This window comes from Triticum aestivum, chromosome 1D (genome assembly GCF_018294505.1).
Source record: "Triticum aestivum cultivar Chinese Spring chromosome 1D, IWGSC CS RefSeq v2.1, whole genome shotgun sequence".
Classification (NCBI taxonomy): domain Eukaryota; kingdom Viridiplantae; phylum Streptophyta; class Magnoliopsida; order Poales; family Poaceae; genus Triticum; species Triticum aestivum.
The window spans coordinates 497,242,921-497,257,796 of NC_057796.1; the positions used below are offsets into that span (position 1 = coordinate 497,242,921).

Here is a 14,876-nt window from a genome sequence, read left to right on the forward strand (position 1 = left end):
AACGAGAAAGAACAACAAAACCGGTTACAAGGAGACAGTATACGGAGCATGAGAATTACTCAAGAGGATATCGATATATATATATATATATATATATATATATATATATATATATATATATATATATATATATATATATATATATATATAGGAATAGCACATGATAACCACGGGTTCACTCGAATATCATTCGTGTATTATAGGTATCAATATGGATATCCACGATACCGCTATTGATCATTGAACGAAAGGGTGTTTATGTTCATGTCTATGTTTTACCAAACCTATAGGGTCACACGCTTAAGGGATTCACGATTTGATGACTATTATTGGAGTAAGAGTTGTGAGAAAATATTCACGAAATAGTTTCAGGAATATTAGAAATAGTTTCAAGAGAAACCGAATGTGTTCTGGGGATACCGGAAGAGATTCGGGGTTTACCGGAAATTGATATATAGGTGGAAAATGTATATGAAGATATTAAATTTAAAATAAAAGGTTCTAATAATTTAATATTAACATGCCAAAGAAAATACTAAAAGGCCTAGTGGTAGAGAGTTATTGGCCCTAGGGCCCAATAACATATGTGGTGCCATAGACTTCGCCGTTTCGGAGAGTGAAAAAAGTCATTTTTTCCAAAAATGCTCAAAACTAAGATCTAATACCAGAAATGGATCAGCGTTGTTCATACGAATCCAACAAGCCCAAGAATGTCAATTCTGAGTTTGTATGAAGAAAAGGCGGCCGATTTACCAAATAGGGCCATAGCACGGTCGTACGGAAGTGAATCAAGCCCAAAAGTTGCCTCTCCAAACGGGACTCTTCATCGATTTTGTCCCCTTTTATTCCTACGACTTCCTTAGTCTTTAAGAGATGTTTTGGGAGAGGATAAGGCTCACCTAGAGCCCTTGATTACGGGAGAGCTCTTATAGACACACTTTCAAACTTAGCCATCGCATCAATCTCATCTCTGAAATTCATCAAGCTTCATATCCACGTCCAGTCGTCATCCACATCCAGAACAACATGCGTTGTTGCAACCCCTGTAAGACCTGGCCTGGCTCACCTGCCACCTCTGCAGCCACTGGTGGCACAGTGGCAGGGCCAAGACTGTTAGCTAATCTAGATGTTGGGTTTAGACTAGTTTGTTTTTCTGTCGAATAAACAGGATGCATGAGCCGCGACGTGTGCGTGCCATGCAAGTAGCTAGCATGGGACGGCTGGACATGGTCACCACGATCGGCCCGGTAGTCTTGCAGGTGGCTTAGGAGGCACGATCGGCTCTCGTGGGATGGCGCGAGCACGGCGGATCATGGCGCATAGATAGGATCGCTACCTGCCTCTCCTTCCTTGTAACAGAATAAATAGCTGAAAGAAAAAAATGAGAAAACTCGCAAGATTGCACGCGGCGCAAAACCATTGTCTCCTCTCTGATTATGAGCTTAGATTGCTAACAAGTGGTATCAGAGCCTCGTTTAGCGATCCCGGCGATCATGTCCGATCACGGAGAACAGCCGGACACGGCTGCAGCGACGGTTGCAGCTGGCCTCAACGGAGGCACGGGCAGGTCGGCACGCTCGGAGACTCCACCACGGGAGCGTAGCCGCGGGCGAATCCGCGTCAGGCGGGAGCGGAAGGTGGTGATCCACCAGGCGGCGGCTACAGAGCGCTCGCCGTTCGTGCCGGGCGTCGGCACCACGTTCCCGACCCTCACCTCGACCAACTACATCGAGTGGTCGCTGGTGATGAAGGTACACCTGGAGTCCTAGGGGCTCTAGGACGCGATCGAGGGAAACGCGCAAGACGTGCGCGACGACAAGGCGGCGCTCGGCGTCCTTCTCCGAGCCGTTCCGCCAGAGATGCTCGGTGTCCTCGTCGTCAAGGAGACGACCAAGGCTGCCTGGGACACCATCAAGGTCATGCGGATGGGAGTGCACCGTGTGCGTGAAGCCACCGCACAAGGTCTCCATGCGGAATTTGAGCAGATCGCTTTCCACGACGGCGAGACCATCGACGCCTTTGGGATGCGGATCACCAGCCTCGTCAACCAGCTGCGCACCCTCGGCAACAACGTCGAGGAGGTATGCGTCGTGCAGAAGTTTTTGTGTGTTGTTCCCCCCGGTACTCGCATATCGCAGTGGCGAACTGGCGATCGAAACCCTTTTTGACCTGAGGACGATCTTGATACGTCTCCAACGTATCTATAATTTTTTATTGTTCCATGCTATATATATTCTGTTTTGGATGTTTAATGGGCTTTATTATACACTTTTATATTATTTTTGGGACTAACCTACTAACCCAAGGCCCAGTGCAAATTGCTTTTTTTTGCCTATTTCAGTGTTTCGCAGAAAAGGAATATCAAACGGAGTCCAAACGAAATGAAACCTTCGGGAGAGTTATTTTTGGAACAAACGTGATCCAGAGGACTTGGAGTGGACGTCAAGAAATGAACGAGGAGACCACGAGGCAGAGAGGCGCGCCCCCCACCCTCGTGGGCCCCTCGTGGCTCCACCGACCTACTTCTTCCTCCTATATATACCTACGTACCCCGAAACCATCCAGGAGCACCACGAAACCATATTTCCACTGCCGCAACCTTCTGTACCCGTGAGATCCCATCTTGGGGCCTTTTTCGGCGCTCCGCCGGAGGGGGCATCGATCACGGAGGGCTTCTACATCAACACCATAGCCTCTCCGATGATGTGTGAGTAGTTTACCTCAGACCTTCGGGTCCATAGTTATTAGCTAGATGGCTTCTTCTCTCTCTTTGGATCTCAATACAAATTTCTCCTTGATCTTCAGCCTCCAGTTCGGCTTTTGCAGCGGCCAACTGTGTTTGGTTCAGCTCGAGGTCCTCGGACAGTTTCTTACTATGTACCCTCGAAGCCTACAAAATATCACAAATACATATACTCACAGATCCTTAACTCGGCCGTCCCGCCCGAATCAAGGCTCGGGGGCTACTGGGTTAGGATTTATGTTAGGTTTTCAAAACCAATCTCGTACCTGCATGTTGGTGGACAGGAGGTTGGCGATCCCCTCAAGACCTGTATGGGCTGCTCCGAGGTATGCGTCCACCGAATTAACCGCATTGAATTCCTGTTCGGAAAATGCGACATGACGCAAGGATTCCTTCCGTCGTCAATGATTCATCACACTTTCAACTTTGAAATTGGTAACTGAGACATCCTCAGGATCCTCTAGAGGTTGTTCTGCAGTAAAATCTCCCACGTTGACCCCGGCCCATGCCGAGGATCCCAATCCGGGATTACGCCCTGACACCTCCTAGACGTCTTCGGACGATGGTGGTGGTGCCCTTCTTCTGTAGGTTTCATTAATGTCACGGGTGCCCGCGGTGCAACTGATACGTCTCCAACGTATCTATAATTTTTGCTTGTTCCATGCTATTATATTATCATTCTTGGATGTTTTATAATCATTTTATAGCAACTTTATATCATTTTTTAGGACTAACCTATTGACATAGTGCCCAGTGTCAGTTGCTGTTTTTTGCTTGTTTTTTTACTTCGCATAATATCAGTACCAAACGGAGTCCAAACGCAACGAAACTTTTTGGGGATTTATTTTGGACCAGAAGACACCTTGGGGGCCAAGAAAGCACCAGAGGGGATCCCCGTGGGGAACACAAGAAACCTGGGCACGCTGGGAGGCCCCCACGGAGGTCTCCTGCATCGCCTCTTCGTCCTACAAATTCCAAAATATTCCAGAAACCCTAGGGGAGTCGACGAAACATAATTCCAGCCGCCGCAAGTTCCAGAACCACGAGATCAAATCTAACACCATCACGGAGGGGTTCATCATCCTCATTGGTGCCTCTCCGATGATGCGTGTGTAGTCCACCATAGACCTAAGGGTCCATAGGCAATAGCTAGATGGCTTCCTCTCTCTTTTTGCTTCTCAATACAATGGTCTCTTGGAGATCTATTTGATGTAACTCTTTTTGCGGTGTGTTTGTTGGGATCCGATGAACTTTGAGTTTATGATCAGATCTATATCCATGAATATTATTTGAGTTTCCTTTGATCTCTTATATGCATGATTATTTATAGCCTCGTATTTCTTCTTTGAATCTTTGGTTTAGTTAGGCCAACTAGATCGATTTTTCTTGCCATGGGAAGAGGTGCTTTGTGATGGGTTCGATCTTGCGTGTCCTCTCCCAGTGACAGAAGGGGCAGCGAGGCATGCATGTATCGTTGCTATTAAGGATAACTAGATGGGGTCTATTCCTACATGAATAGATCTTGTCTACATCATGTCATCGTTATTATTGCATTACTCCGTTTCTCCATGAACTTAATGCACTAGACGCATGCTGGATAGCGGTCGATGTGTGGAGTAATAGTAGTAGATGCAGGCAGGATTCGGTCTATTGCTCGATGTTTCCGGGTTTAAACCTTTCATGGAACTAATGCTGCATCACCTCGTCTGTGAAGCCCATCGGGTATGCGGCGCCTCTGACCCGGGCTACATCGCGCCGGAGATCGGCTATCATCCAAGCGCGGTGCTGCTCCCGGGCTCTATCGTTTATATCGCGCCAGGCTTGGTATCCGTCCCATCCAGCGGGAGCGTACCCTCTAGATAGATGGATCTTGTATGGCCTGTTCTGGTGGTTAAGCCGTGCCGAAGTCGTATGGGTCTTCCGGTTGCATTGGCTCCTTGCCTCTTCGGTGAGGGGGGCAGGTGGATATTCGGCTTCTATAGTCGTCATGTCCCGTCCTTGAGGGGGGCGATCGGCTGTTCTGCCTGAGTATGTCTGGGGGTATAGGCTCAAGGGCCTCGTCGTCGAATTGTGGCAGTAGGTGCCGTTTTGGGTAGCTTTTGGTTTGGTCCTGCCACTAATTGCCGAAGCCTTCTTCGGCTGCCAAGACCATCGTCCACCTGTCGTTGAGGGTGTTCTATTCGCCTTTTAGCTGTTGCTGCTTCTTTTTTAAGCTTCGGGCGATGGCTATTAGTTGTGTTTAAACCGTTCCTGTTCCAGAAGGTCTTCGGGGACGATGAAGTCCTCGGCTCCGAGGCTTTCCTCATCCTCGAAAAGAGGAAGGTAGATGCTCTCCTCGGAGTCGTTGAGGTCATCGGGGTCACCCTGGTCCTCGTGCTCTTCCAAGCCATCAGGTTGCTGCTCGGGGGTGACGTGGTCGCCGAGGTCTTCCATGTTGTCCGGGGTATCATTATCTCTGGTGTCCTGTTGCTTTCCCCACTCTTACACCCCCTGGATCGTCTGCGCGGTCGTCCGCGTTTGGGCGCCTCCTCGCCGGGCTTATCGTCGTTCCTTCTGGGGTTATCGTCGTCGTTCTTCCCGGTGGTGTTATCACCCTTATCGTTGGGGGTGTCCACCATGTAGACGTCACACGTGAAAGTGGTAGTCCACTTTCCGGTGTTGGGGGTGGTTGGGGAATTTGCGTTATAGGCCATGGCATCGACGTCCTCGGCCTCCTCAGAGATGTAGTCCAACATATCAGTTAAATCTTTGACAGTGGCTACTAAGTGGGTGGTCTGTGGGATGTAAAATTTCCTGTGGAGCGCCTCCGGTCTAATCTGATTGTAGACCGAAGATGGCCCATATGCAATGCTTATCGACTGGATCCGATCTAGTGTCTCATTTGAAAGCGAGAGGTCGGCCGGGTTCGTCTTGTGGCGTCTATCGGAGTTATCCTCCGACGTGACCTCACAGAGGGCATGTTCGAGGGCTGATTCCTGGTTTCTGGATTCTGGGGTCGGATCCGAGCTCAAGGTTGGATCCGAGGTGAGGGTCGCTCCGGAGGCGGGGCGAAGAAGAGGATCCGAAGTTGAAGCTTCGGGATTTGCTGGTTCCTCAGGTGAAGCTGAGAACCCGGTAAAGATCGGATTGCCCCGGGCGTTAGTGACGTACTCTAGGCCGCCGAACCTGATTCCCTGCCCAGGGGCGAAACTATCGACCTGGTCAAGGTGACCCGTCGAATTGGCGTGTAGAACGACGCTGCCGAATGCGAAAAGCTGGCCGGGGATGAAGATGTCCCTGGTGCGGATGTCATCGCCGATGACTAGGGGAGCCATTAATCCTTCGGTGATCCGACAGCTGAACTCTCAATGAAGCACCGATGTCGGTGTCAAAACCGGCGAATCTCGGGTAGGGGTTCCCGAGCTGTGGATCTTGGATCAATGGGGAACAAGGAACACAGGGACAATATTTATTCAGGTTCGGTCCCTCTCGGAGAGGTAAAACCCTACATCCTGCTTGATTATATTGATGTGTGTATACTGTTACAGAGTTGATCTACCACGAGATCGCATGAACAAAACCCTAGGTGAGTAGGATGATGGTTCTTCTAGCCTCTACGGACTAAACCCTCTGGTTTATATAGACACCAGGGGTACCTAGGGTTACACATGGTCGGTTGCCATCACGGAATAATCGTGCCGATTCTACCATCTTGACTTGGAGGACACACCAAGGCTTTGGAGGTTTCCTTCCTGAACTACACAGAGTCACCTTATAGCTCGGCCTTCCAATAATAATCACAGAGCGGCCCACCTGTCCGGCCCATAAAAGATAGAACGGCAACCCGAGGATCCCCTAGTTCAGGACTCCCTCACTCCGGTCCTGACGTTTTTTACAGCTAAAGTTGTCATCCGAAAAGAAAAAACAAACAAAAAAAAAACTGGAACTTGCTATCTGGAAAGAAAATCGCCATGCTTGACAACTAAAGTTGTCATCCTCTCGCGTCACTAAATTTGCTATCAAAAACTTTGGAATTGGCATGTGTTGGTGCCACACGTGTGGCACTTATCAGGGTCCTTTGTCCATCATGGATAGCGGCATACTCTCTGAATAGTTTCAATATAGGCATAGTTTCGGTCTCATGTGGCTCTACTGTTTCCTATATGTCCTTTTTATTTCTTATCATCAGGTTATGCTAGTGCGCATCCTAATCATGCAGAGGCCGCATTCTATCAGCTTGATGCTGCATTATGAGTGAGTTAACAAAAAAGACTCCCTCTTCCTCATCGGGAACAAACAGACACAATATGCAGACGAACTTACTGAGTGTGTTCATTTATTCACTCATTATTTTCACCGGGCATTGCTTACAACAAAAATGTAATGGTATATCTTCTCTCTGAACTGAAATACACAGACAGACATATATATATATGTATGTAGTCAGAAGAGCCAATTCATTGTTGTACTTGTAGGGTGAAAAACAAAATAAATATAAAAAAGTCGAGTTAGTGATCTGAATCTGAATCTGAGACGGTATTGCTTGATCCATGTAGTAGGATATGTGCTAGCTGGAAAGAAACAAACAGACAGACAGACAGGCCCATTCATCAAGTTGAGGAGCAGTTCAGCCACCCCTGGAACTGGAGTTGGAGTTGGAGTTGAAATTGGGTCTCTTGAGCTTGACAATGAATTCTTTGTCGTCGTCGTCGCTGCTGTACTCGACTCTTCTCTTGGCCTTGGCGGCGGTATGATCCGTGTTGTGACGCGCTGTGGAAGAAGAAGAAACCACTGGTGCCGGTTTCTTCCAGGTCTCTGCAGGTTTGTTGTTGTTGTGTTTGCTGACAGTGTTGGAATTTGACGACTTGATCGGGGTCCCTGATTTGATCTGCTGCTGCCGTTTGAGCTTTCTGTCATAGGCTTTCTTGGCTCTCTCCGGAGATAACAGCCCATGCTCCATTAACCTGCGAAGAGGTTTTATGTATGTCGTGTCTGTCAGATAAGTATCACATACATACATACATACATTGCAGAGCAATGGTGTGGTGGTATAACATATTGCTGCAGTAAAAAACTAGTAGTAGGTGATTCTGTAAGCCCGTCCGTGAGGTCAGGCCTGAATGATGTTGCTGTAGTAAAATATTGGTGGAGTAGTAAATTTGGAAGAGGATACATTTTTTGAAGTGTGTGTGAATGAGGGAGGGGTAATTCAGAGTGAAGTTGTTTGTGAAGACCACTAGTGTAATTAGGTAGCTAGGTGTGTGCAGGGAGGGAGGGAAGCTAGCTAAGGATTTGAGTGACATTCAGAGAAATCAATGGATGCATCGATGAGAACAGTCCTAGTAACTGAGTAACTGGGTGGGGATAACTTGACTTGTGGACAAGCAAGCAAGCACTAGTAAGTAGTAAGTGGTGATTAATTGGTGGAGCAGAGCAGAGAAGAGCAGAGGTGAGATGGGGTTGGTAGGTACCAGAATTCGGCCATGTCGCTGGATGGGATCTGCTTGGAGAGCGATTCGTAGAAGATCCGAAGGGGCTCCCTCTGCCAGCCCAGCCAAGAGAAATTGATTGCAAAAATGGTTCCCAAATCAGATGCTTGAACTGAAAGCATACATGAAAGAAGAATTTGAGGGAATCACCTCCTCTGGGATATCGAACTTCTGGCCGGTGAGGGAGAAGACCTTCTTGGCGGCCTTGCCCTTGCCCTTGCCCCGCCCGCTAGCTGTAGTAGCAGCTGCTTTCTTGGCGCTGGCGGTGGCCGCGGCGAGCTTGGCCCTGGAGGCGGCCAGCGATATGGATCTCCCGGCTCCGCCGCCTCCTACTCCTTTACCCTGCACGCACGGCAAGCCAAGCAAATCAAAAGAGAAGAATCAGCACTTGTAATTGTTTGTTTAGGTGAGGAGAGGAGAGGAGATGTAATCCATCCCATCCTCTTACTTAGTGCTGCTGCTGCAGGGCAATTACTAGTATGTATGTATGTAGTGTATTATTAGCAAGGCAATTGAGGTTGCAATTGATGTCAGATTCGATTGGATTCTATATCTGGTCTGGTGAATTATCATCTTATCTTTATCTAGCAGGAGGAGTATCTATGTATGAGTCTATGAGATGATGATGAAGAAGTAGGTAGGGTTGAGCAGAGGAACAGAGAGAGAGAGAGAGAGAGAGAGAGAGAGAGAGACCTCGAATCTGGCCTTGGAGAAGGAGGAGGACGACATGGCTCCGGCAGCTCGCAGCTCAAGCAAGAGAAATTCAGATCAACAAGAAGAAGAGGAAAGGGGAAATTCAGATCAGTATCCTGCTTCTGCTGTGCTGTCCCAAGGAGAAGCATATAAATAAATAATAGGGGAGGGCACGCGCTTGGCGTGGGTTTCAGTGCGACACGGACAGAAACTTCCTTTCCTTTCCCCCATCGCACCCATAAACACTGTTTTTTTTTTCCTTCAATCCAATCCCTTTGGTGGGTAGGCTTTGCTAGGCCCGGCCCAACCTACCCAGCCAGCCCAGCCAAGCTCCTTTTTTTTTCTTTTGCGGGCAGCTAAGCCCACCACTCCTTTTTTTCTTTTGACCGCAGCTAAGCCCACCACTCTTTTGTTTTTTCTTTTATGCGGCCATGTCTGGGAGACGGTGGAGGGCCATGCAGCATCGGCCTCGAGTGGGCATGGAGGGACAACAAGGGAGGGAGCAATGGGGGAGGGGAGCACCGCCGCCTTTGCAGTTGCATTTTGCCCAAACCCGATTCCGGAGGAGCGAGACTTGGAGGGGTCATTTCTAACACTGATTTTGGTCTGAGGAAGGTGAGGGGGTGGAGTTAGGGATGCGGATCTACTAGGTCATCCCGTGCAGCGGCGGTGTCGATGTGCAGGGATGCCAGGAGGTTGACAGTCATATGCAGGGGGATAGGCAGCATTTTTGACAACATGCAGGGTAGGGAGGCTGAAGTTGCATGGACAAAGGACACGAGGTGCCCACACACATGGTATGATTTTTTCCTATATATAGAATCAGACCGCCATTGTTTTTCTTTTGTTTATAAAATGAAATGAATGTGCTCCATGCAACTCGGGGGGTTTTGGTGATGGTTTTGCATGAGATACAACTATTTTACGGTCATAAACTCTTTTTTTGGGTGCAATTTTGTTGCTTCAAAGCATGAGTTCGCCTGCAATCTTCAAAGCATAGAAGTGCTTCGGTTTTACTAAATTCATGGGGGATTTTAATTCAGTGATCTGCAGTTTACCTTTTTTATTTGTTACTCTACAAACCGATGCCTACTATCATGGAACTACTTTCAAATAGTTGCTCCAGTTTTTAACATGGTTGCCTGGAATTACAAGGAAAGTTGCTTTAATTTTTACGGAATTGATAGGGGCTTCTTCCGGTTATCTTCAGTCTACCATCTTTATTTTGTGTCATTCCCATACTGATTCTTACTGTCAGGGAACTGTTCGCAACTAGTTGCTCCTATTTTTATCACGAGTTGCCTACAATTACAATTACAGTTGCTTCAATTTTTTAGTGATGCAGGATATGGTGATTTATGGGCCTAACTTATTACCACTACAGATTGATTGGGTAATTCTATTCCTAACAGAGCTTCTGAACCCCGTTGGCTGTAACTAGAGTGCACATGGAGCAAAGGAGTTGAGGTCCCGGTGAGCAGTGGAAGACTCCTTTTTAGCTGGTTAGCAGGTAGGCACCATTAGTCATCTTCTTGAAAGTAAAGATGTAGCTGGTGATGTAGAGATGTAGTTGTTGCAGTTCTGAAAGTAGCTATTTCTGAATACCTCCCTTTGGCCTAGCTCCATCTAGCACAAGTTTAGAGTGAAAATTAGATTGCCAGTGTCGGAGTAAATGACCACGGGTAGCCTCATCTGCTCCCCATGGCGATTCAAGACATCGGGGCTGGCTGCGCCCCTCAAGCCTCGAAGACGAAGAGCCACCTTCTCAAGGCCAGCTGGTCCAAACGGCCGGCTGCTAGAGGGCGGCAGTTCCCAGAAGACCGCCTTGAGGTCGGCCGACTCCTACCAGGCAGCCTCCAGAGAGGCCGGCTCCCAGGAGGCGGCCCCCCTCCGCCCCCTTGAAGTTTGCACCCTATTAAGACAACGAGACGGGGCGTGGCTACAGTGCAGCCTGCCACCCCCAAATTCAGGGCAGAGCGTGGCCACAGTGCGGCGTACTGGGTCGACATCCCTCGCCCGGCGTGGCACTGTTGCCACGCAGCCCATGACATCACCCATAACGGGGGAGGCCATGCCCCCACTACGGGCTGTCGGTACGGCCTGCGGACAGCAGGCCCTACCTGTCAGCGAGAAGCCAGAAGGCGGTGAGCCTCAACCAGTCGGCGCGGGGGAGGCCGACTCTTAGCAGGCGGCCCTCCCCCTCCCTCAAAGTCTGTGCGCCATTAATCAGAAGAGACGGGGAGTGGCTATAGTGAATGCCCGCCAGGCGGCGGTACTGTAGCCACGCCTCCCCCGACAAAGCACACGTCATCAATGGCATTGCCACAGTACTCAGCAGCCGGCAGGACCCCCCATCGGCGAGCACGGCCTGTCGGCCAAGTACAAGACAGCCGACGGGACCCACCAGGCGGCGGGCCCCGGCGGCCGGCGGAGAAGCCGGCGACCACAGACAATGACATCCGGGTCCTACACCCGGCCAGATTACCTTTGTAACCCTGGGGGGTAGGCCTATATAAACCCTCCAGGGCACCCATGCAAAGGGTTCAGACCTCAGTCTACCCACACACACGTATAGGGAGAGGAAGCTAGGGCTAGCCTTGTTCTTCCTCCCCCTCTAGAGAAACAGCTCAAGGAGCAAGCTTGTAGCCACCATTGTTGCTTGAGTAATCATGCGGAGACCCCGCAGAGCAGGAGTAGGGGTGTTATCTCCTAGGAGAGCCCCAAACCTGGGTAAGATTCGCCGGCGGGCATGTTTGCGCCTTATCCCGTTTCCTGGCACCGACGACGTATTATTAGCCCCCTCCATGATAAGCCATCCTTTGGCATATGTCGCACGACACCCCCGGCATTTGGCGCCCACCGTGGGGCTAGGTGGACCGTCGTCCGGAGATCTGTTCTGGACGGGAACCTTGTTCCTCCCTAGCGAGCGCAGCCAGCCCGGCAAGCCTGATGGCGTTTGCGCCGATGCGCTGCATGGCGTTGAGCTCGCCTGCGCGGCGAGCTGCCTCGCTGACCTCATCGGCGAGATCCGCCTCCCCGACGATCCCGCGCCTGACACGGGAGCAGCCAGCTCCAAGAGCTGCCTTGTCGACCTCCTTGGCAAGCTTCACCTCGCCAATGAGCCCTTCTCCGACCTGGAGTCGATCGGCTCCACCGACCCGATGCTTGTCGACTCCGACACAGCATCCCTCGACGCTTTCCCACCAACGTGGTGATCATCGACGACCCGCTTCCTCGCGCCGATAGCGGCGGCAGCACCATCACGGAAGTGCTCTTCATCAGCCACGACGGAGCCTCTGGCGGGGGTGCCCAAGACCCACTACAGGCGGTGCTACGGGACTTGTCTGCGCCCCTTGCAGAAGACGCCGACACCGAGACGCTAGAAGCCTGCCGCGTCTTGCTCGTTGAGAGCGCCAAGAAATTGGCATCCATGACACGCCTTTCCGAGGCCTACCGGCGCGAGATCGACCGCGCTGTTGGGGAAAGCGTCGCCAACATGTTCGGGGTACACCACCCTGTCTACGCCACGCCCATGGAGAACATACGAGCTGCCCAGGCGGCAGCAGATGAGCTGGACCACCTAGAGGGCGAAGAGCGTCGCCACATGACGGAGCGCATTCTGCAGCTCATCGACGCGGCTGTTGCGCATCAAGAAGCCGGCCGCCGCGTGCCAGAGCCCGGCGCGCACCACGAGAATCCCCCCCCCCCCCCCCCCCCCCGAGATCAAGGCGCGACCTCCCGGACGCCGACAGACGGCGCCCGTGACCAGAGAAACCGAGAGCCGGCTGCTAGCCGCAGCCGGACGCGTATCACCATCGAGCGCGACCAAGACGGCCGCCCAAGAGCAGTGGAACGACGGGGCGATCTTCCGCCTCCTCCTCCTCCTCGCAGGGAGAGGTGCGCTTCCCCGCCGCCTGTTGAGCACCCGACTCTCGGCGACCGGCTGGGCCGCCGAGAAGGAGTCGGAGAGAATGACGCCCACCACCGAATCGACCGCCTCGCTCGGTCCCAGGCGCTAGAAGAAGAGGATGCAATCGGCCCACCTTGTTTCGGCCCCCGCATTCGCGACGAGCCCTTTCCCAAAGGGTTCTCGCTCCCAAGAGACACGCCCAAGTACAATGGCTCCGTGAAGCCGGAAGATTGGCTAGTTGACTACTCCACTACAGTCAACATAGCAAACGGCAACAAGTGCGTAGCCGTAAAGTACATTCCGCTCATGTTCTAGGGCACGGCCCGGACATGGCTGAACAGCCTGAAGCCGTACACCGTCAACAGCTGGGTAGATTTCACCGAAGTCTTCATCCGCAACTTCACCAGCACCTACAAGCGGCCACCCAAGCCTCGCCAGCTTTCTCTGTGCGTCCAAGGCCCCACCAAGTTACCCGCGACTACCTAACGCGGTGGGCCGAACTGCACAACTCCTGCGAAGGGGTGCACGAGGTGCAAGCCATAGAGTACTTCACCGCTGGTGCCGAGAGGGCACCCTGCTCAAGCACAAGCTCCTCTGCGACGAGCCGGCCACACTCGACGAACTGCTGATCATAGCAGACAAGTACGCCACTGCCGACTCCTCAATGAAGTCAGAGCTCCAGGTGGACGCAGCCGGGAAGGTGCTTCCTCAGGCTCCTCGAACGCCGGCTGGTGACAACAGCCGACGCCAGCAACAGAATGACAACAAGCGCAAGGCCCCGCAGCCGGCTTCCACCAGCCGGCAGGTGGCGACAGTTGAGGACCAGCAGCCTGAAGGAGAACCACTTCCCAATCGCCGGAAGGGCGGCAAGCCAGCTTGGTTGCTCGCTTTCTCCTTTGAGCAGACTCTTGATGCTCCCTGCAAGCTCCATAGTGGCGTGAAGCCATCCAACCATACGACCCGGAAATGCCACTGGCTCGTCCGCATCGCCAAGGGAGAAGGACTGCCTCCTCCACCTGCCGGCCCGCTGGCTCCGCCTCCTCAGCAGCCGGCTGCCCGTCCAGCAGTCGGTGCAATCCAGGATGAATTCCCTGAAGAACATGGTGCCTACGTTGTCTTCACCACCGTGGCCAACGATAGACACAGCCGACGTCAGCAGCACCGTGAAGTGAATGCAGTTGCCTCAACTGCTCCAGAGTTCATGCATTGGTCTGAGAAGCCTATCAGCTGGAGCCGTGCTGACCACCCGGAAGTGATGCCTTCCCCGGGTTCCTATGCCTTGGTGCTGGATGCCACCCTTGCAACAGAGAGGCGAGCTGCTCGCTTCTCCTGGATCCTGATAGATGGCGGTAGCAGCATCAACATCCTTTACCGCGATACCATGGAGAAGTTGAACATCAAAGAGAAGTAGCTGATGCCCAGTCGGACTGTGTTTCATGGCGTTGTGCCCGGCCTTTCCTGCTCACCAATCGGCAAGATCAAGATAGATGTCATCTTTGGGGACAAGAATCACTTCCGCCGCGAGGCAATTTGGTTTGAGGTGGTGGAGCTAGAGAGCCCTTACCACGCGCTCTTAGGCCGGCCAGCTCTAGCCAAGTTCATGGCAGTGCCACATTATGCCTACCTCAAGATGAAGATGCCAGGAACCAAGGGCATTATCACGATCAGTGGGGACTATGAGAAGTCGTCCGCCTGTGCTGCAGCCAACAGCTGGCTGGCCGAGTCCCTTGTGATTGCTACTGAGAAGAAGCTCCTGGACCGGGTGGTGGCCATGGCCAGCAAGCAGCCGGACCTGCCACCAGAACCCAAAGAGTCAGAGATCTAGGGCTCCTTCCAGCCGGCCAAAGAAACAAAGAAGATTCCCTTGGACCCTGAGCACCCGGAGAGGCACGCTGTCATAAGTGCCAACCTTGATAGCAAATAGGAAAGCGAGCTCATCGATTTCCTCCATGAGAATCAAGACATCTTTGCATGGTCTCCCAAAGACATGCTGGGTGTACCGACGGATTTCGCCGAGCACAAGCTACATGTCAGAGCAGATGCCAAACCAGTCAAAAAACCC

At 51.7% G+C, this 14,876-nt stretch overlaps 1 protein-coding gene across 1 annotated transcript; it reads right to left on the minus strand.

Annotated features, from left to right (window-relative positions):
- Nucleotides 1–7,030: 7,030 nt before the first annotated feature.
- Nucleotides 7,031–9,102, minus strand: LOC123183432 (uncharacterized). The gene is made up of 4 exons (XM_044596243.1): nt 8,905–9,102; nt 8,362–8,553; nt 8,194–8,264; nt 7,031–7,686 (listed from the first exon to the last, which is right to left on the minus strand). The coding sequence occupies exons 1-4, from the start codon at nt 8,938–8,940 to the stop codon at nt 7,350–7,352; spliced, it is 636 nt and encodes a 211-aa protein (XP_044452178.1). The 5' UTR covers nt 8,941–9,102; the 3' UTR covers nt 7,031–7,349.
- Nucleotides 9,103–14,876: the final 5,774 nt, after the last annotated feature.